Source organism: Gigantopelta aegis, chromosome 6, assembly GCF_016097555.1.
Source record: "Gigantopelta aegis isolate Gae_Host chromosome 6, Gae_host_genome, whole genome shotgun sequence".
Taxonomy (NCBI): Eukaryota; Metazoa; Mollusca; class Gastropoda; order Neomphalida; family Peltospiridae; genus Gigantopelta; species Gigantopelta aegis.
The window spans coordinates 71,506,410-71,511,477 of NC_054704.1; the positions used below are offsets into that span (position 1 = coordinate 71,506,410).

Here is a 5,068-nt window from a genome sequence, read left to right on the forward strand (position 1 = left end):
TATTTTGTGATACAGATGTCGAATACTGACCAAGTTCTGAAAATGTGCTTCTTTTCAGCGAGTGCAACACACCCCTTAGGAAATGAGTACATTCTCCACACTGGAAATAGATGTTGCAATCGTGAGACTTAAAGGGACTATCCCGAGTTTGTAGCCATTTTAAAATGTTATGCCAAATCAAATATTTTTATCTTAATAAAATTACTAACATTTTCTTGCATAGAATATGAATATCTTTATAACCCATTTTGTAACATCTCATCATAGAATTTTGTCTCAAATAATTTTGTATCTACAAATTTATCTTTAAACAGCCAAATGAAATTTGAAATAATTCAGCCAAAGGTCATTCCAAATGTATTTATACATATAATGGTTTAATATTTAAAACATGTTACAGTAAGACGGTGTGGTTTTTGTTTTGTTTTTTAAAGAGAAAAAAGCTGGATGTTTTGGGAAAAACAAACCAAATTCTCCTTAGGATAGTCCCTTTTAAAGGATCTTCATCTGTCAGGTGTTTTTATTGTCGTTTTGTTCAGTTAGATCCAGAAACTTTGAATTTTTAGTTAAAGTAACAATAAAATTATGCCGTAAATATTTTCTTTCATCATCCAGCATATTGGATTTGTTTTCATATACTCAAAGGCATGAAGTGGGGTTTGTGTTCTTTCATATCGTGTAAAGGTCTTCACTGTAGTAGATAACACTATATATGACCATCATCATTATATATTCTGAAAAGCATCATGTATAAACAATGTAGCAAGCTGCCCTACCTTGGCAACCTGCAATATAGTCTGTGGGTGTTGAGAAAAATGACTGAAATCGAGTGGGCACATGCTGATTGGTATACACCAATTTCTGCCTTGTTTGGAATTATTCTTGATAAATGAATGTTATAACTTTTGTTTGCTGTAACATGAAATTGGCTTATGATGGTCTGTGAGCATTTTGCCCCATCAATGTGAAATCAAAAAAATGTAGTATGCTGCTGTGCAAGCAAATGACAACAAATTGGAAATGTTTAATTAAGGCATGCACTGGGACACTGACAGCAGTCAGCAGGAAGATGGTTCCTAACAGCACAGAAGCATCAAGACCATCTGTAGTTTCCAGAATGAAGTGGAAGACAATAGTTTTCATGCAATCCTTTTACCCTAATACATCAACATTGTTTTGACTGCATTCACGTTCTGAAAATATCGAGGAAGACCATTTGCAATCTCAAATATCTGTTATAATGTTATGATTGAATAGGCATCACAAAATCAAATTTTATCCATATAAATTGGACTGCAGTATTTTCAGTTTCATAATAAAACGTTTTGATCAGACAGAAAATGGCGCTTTAAACGGCAGCCATCACAGCTGAACTTTGCATCATCTGTGAATGAGCTGTACACCCGATATGAGCTGCCAGAACTGAACGTAGATGAGCATTTTGTAGATTATTATAGTTTTCAAGCAGTGACAAACAAGTTACATGGTTTCACAGCCAGACACCTGTTGATGCATTTAGGTCCCATTGGGTAGGAACATCCACTTCTAAATTAGTTACAACTTGAGTCTTATAGAAGATACCGGGTGACCACATGAAAGAAGGCCAGACAGAGCATAAACTTTCAGACATCTTTTCCAAGTCTTCTGTTCAATTTCAGACCAAAGTAATAAAAAACATGTTTCAATTTATAATGCAAGTCCTTAGAGCACTGCATTACGAGTAATTCCAGAAAATAAAACCCATAAAGTCGTCATTTTATTGTGAAAAAGTGCTTGTTCAGAAAGGCAATATAATTGGCAGACGTAGAAACCGTGTTTGAAACAAGTTACATATTTGTGTGGTCTGAAATCGAGCTCTTCCTGGATGATGTCTCAAGCAAGTTGGCAGTCTGTGGTCTAAAACAAGCTGTTGATGGGTGAATGTCTAAAGCGGCGGAGACAGAAAGAATGACAGAGAAAGATTTATTTCCCACATCCAGAATGTTTAATGCTGCACATCAATAGTTTACACAGGTTATTAGTCACAGAGAACGAAGCTACAGTGTTCTAAGATGAGGTACCTATACAAATAGAAACAGCACAACAGAAACAATCAATTGAAATACTAGTACTAGGATAGAAACAGCTAGGTCACAGTTGTTGGGCACAGATAGGAGAGAAAACAGATGTATGCACCAAGCCCCGAGACTCGGCAGACAATGGTAAACAATCCTACATATATAAACAGCTATAAATGTTTGCAGTCACACAAATACATCACCCACTATCAACTCATTTTTTTAAATCAATTTTATTACAAAATGGTACTTTCTTTTAAAACAGATAAGCGTAGATCGCAGATTTCGTGAAATATACAAAACGAAACTTCAAATCGTTCTTACCTGTAAATTGATTATTTAATCCATGAAATAAACACAGTTCCTTACGAAAACAAAGTCCTCGATAACACGTATGGCCGTCATTACATAGCTTGTCAGCATCCGCTAGACAAATGTTATGTCATTAGTTCACGAACACCAGATTGGGTAGCACACACAGGGCTTTCCTGGAATGTCACAACTGTGTATGGTGCTCTGTTCACTCCAAAAATAGGGCAGTTAACTATCAAATGGAGTCAAATGTATTTAACTATAAACAAATTGTTGTGAAATCGGATCAAAGTTGTTAAGATGCACATGAGTAGATTTTATTGTCAAGATCTCGATCTGCTCTTCCTTTTCATTATGACAAGGGCACCAAAATCCAGATGTTGATGGTTTGGGAGAATCTTTGGACGATCTTTTCAGCACAGATGACTTTTTCTGAATCTGTTTCTTTGGGGGCGGGTTTGATTTCTGGTGGTCCTTCATCTTTTCAAGAGTACTGTCGTCGGTTATTGCTCTACCACCTACAATAGCACTTATCACTTTTCTTTTCTTTGTGGGCTTTGCAACACCGAACATAGTCTCATCAAGTTGCGAGAAAAATCCTGTTGCAGACAATGGCAAAATTACATCAGTGACTTCTGATGATTTCCTTTTGTACGTGTTAGATTCTTCTGGTAATATTGCCTGATCTTCAGAAGACTTGAACAACTGAGCTGTCACAAAGTGCGATTTGTTTACTGCATGTCTGTTGAAAGGGAAAATTCCGCACTTTCTAAAAGATGCCAGCAGATTGGCTTGTGTTAATGCCTTTGTGTATGCCTGACAACCCAATCGACATATACAGTGCTTCTCGATGCCGCATGTACGTGTGTCTAAGGTTGCAGTAGATTTTCTTGAACAGCCCAAAGCAACCAACATCCATTGGTTAAAGTACATGCGAGGTATGTGCTAGAAGCACAAACAGGATGATGTGTCTCTCTCTTGCCCATTCACTCAGTACTATGGAGACGTGCGACTTGTGACCGTCGTACAAGATCAACACTGGTTTCTCTGCTGTTGACTGGACAGAGTACTTGACAAAGTGCTCTGCAAGATACTTCTGGAAGATTTCACTGTTGGACCAGCCTGAATCACTGACAGTTCCATTAGCTCCTGGCAAACAACCTTCCAATAGCTCGTCTCGCATTCGCATCCCTTTGAAAATTAAATATGGAGGGATGGCATGTCCAATGGCATTGCCACATCCGATCACTGTCGTCGTGTTCGAGCTCAGCAGTGTTACTGCAACTGGCACCGATTTATTGGAGGCAACGTTTGGGGGCTTGTGATTCTCCATTAGTCCTTTTTCATCTATGTTGTATATTCGCTCAGGACTGTTCTTCCAAGTCGTTGTCATCCAAAATCATTTCCAAGTGGGAGTAGTAGCATGAAACTGTTTCTTCAGACGTTGCTTTGGCCCTCTGGACCTTCTGTACCTTTAACTCAGGGTATCTTCTCATAAGACCATGAAACCAACATAAGGACACTGGCTTATCGGCTCTTGTCTTCTTCCCTAAATAGATGGCAAGATCAGTTGCAATGGTCAGCACATCTTGTCTGGTGTAGCCAATGTACTAAGGGGAATACTGAATGTTCTTGAAGCTTTCTGGATGCCCATGCCATCTTCCACAACAGCTACATATGCCTTGGACACTGTCTCATCCGAATATGATTTGTATCTTGACTTTTCTGGCCGTGGAATAGTCTAAAACACAAAAATAAAAACATATTAAAACATCTTTCGTTTCTTATTTCTTTTCTTTTCTTTTTTTCTCTCTTTCTTTTCAATTTAGGTCAGTGCCCTAGAGGAGTTTAAAGAATATTTCTTCATACTAGATATGTCTATGTAATTACCTGTATATGTTACTACTAATATATATATGCTATGTATTGTAGTAGTGATTTAGGGCCCCAACCCTAACACTACGTATTCTTCTGGGACAATTAAAAAAAAAAAAAAAAAAAAATCATAAACTGCATACATCAGAATTCTACATAAGAAATGGCCCGAATGGGCTTCCATACTTTTAAAAATTTGACAGTAGTTCCCTTTCTTTGGTATTGTAGACGGCTAGTATAGATAGTAAACAAAGCAGACGACGCTTTCTCGTGAGTACCGAACTTTTCGTTTGTGTGTTATTGGTGACCTTTTAATGGTGATGCATTTACAGTGTCACACGGCAAAATTACATAAGATTACAAGATATAGATGTCATACTTACGCATGGGAGTTTTACCCGAAGCATTTTTGTAGGGCTAGCGAAAATAGCTTGGCTGTCAACTTGCGATCCTTAATGATGTCACATCTCTATTTATATCCCGAACAAAATGGCCGTTCGGAAACTAATGATGTTCGAAAACTAATGACCGAACGATACTACAACCATTGAAATATATAGCAGTCCTTGGACACTGTTTGGAATGGGAAAAATTGAACAACTCAGGGCTAGCTCTAGGTGATCAGAAAATTTCGCCAAATTAAACTAATTTGCCAGTTGTTCCTAAAATTCACAATTGGTGAATTTGGCTTTGATCCAATGACACAAGCACCAAATGCAAGCACGCTACTAAACTAAATGTTTGACATCCAATAGCTGAAGATTAATTAATCAATGTGCTCAAGTAGTGTCGTTACACAAAACGAACAAACTGACTAAGCTAAA

General features: G+C 37.5%; 1 protein-coding gene across 1 annotated transcript; it reads right to left on the reverse strand.

Moving 5' to 3' along the window:
- Positions 1 to 3,291: 3,291 nt before the first annotated feature.
- On the reverse strand, positions 3,292 to 3,762 carry LOC121374707. The gene has a single exon (XM_041501812.1). The coding sequence runs from the start codon at positions 3,760 to 3,762 to the stop codon at positions 3,292 to 3,294; it is 471 nt and encodes a 156-aa protein (XP_041357746.1).
- Positions 3,763 to 5,068: the final 1,306 nt, after the last annotated feature.

Coding starts and splice junctions, on each gene's coding strand:
- LOC121374707 (XM_041501812.1), bottom strand. CDS start 3,762: ATGACAACGACTTGGAAGAACAGTCCTGAGCGAATATACAACATAGAT.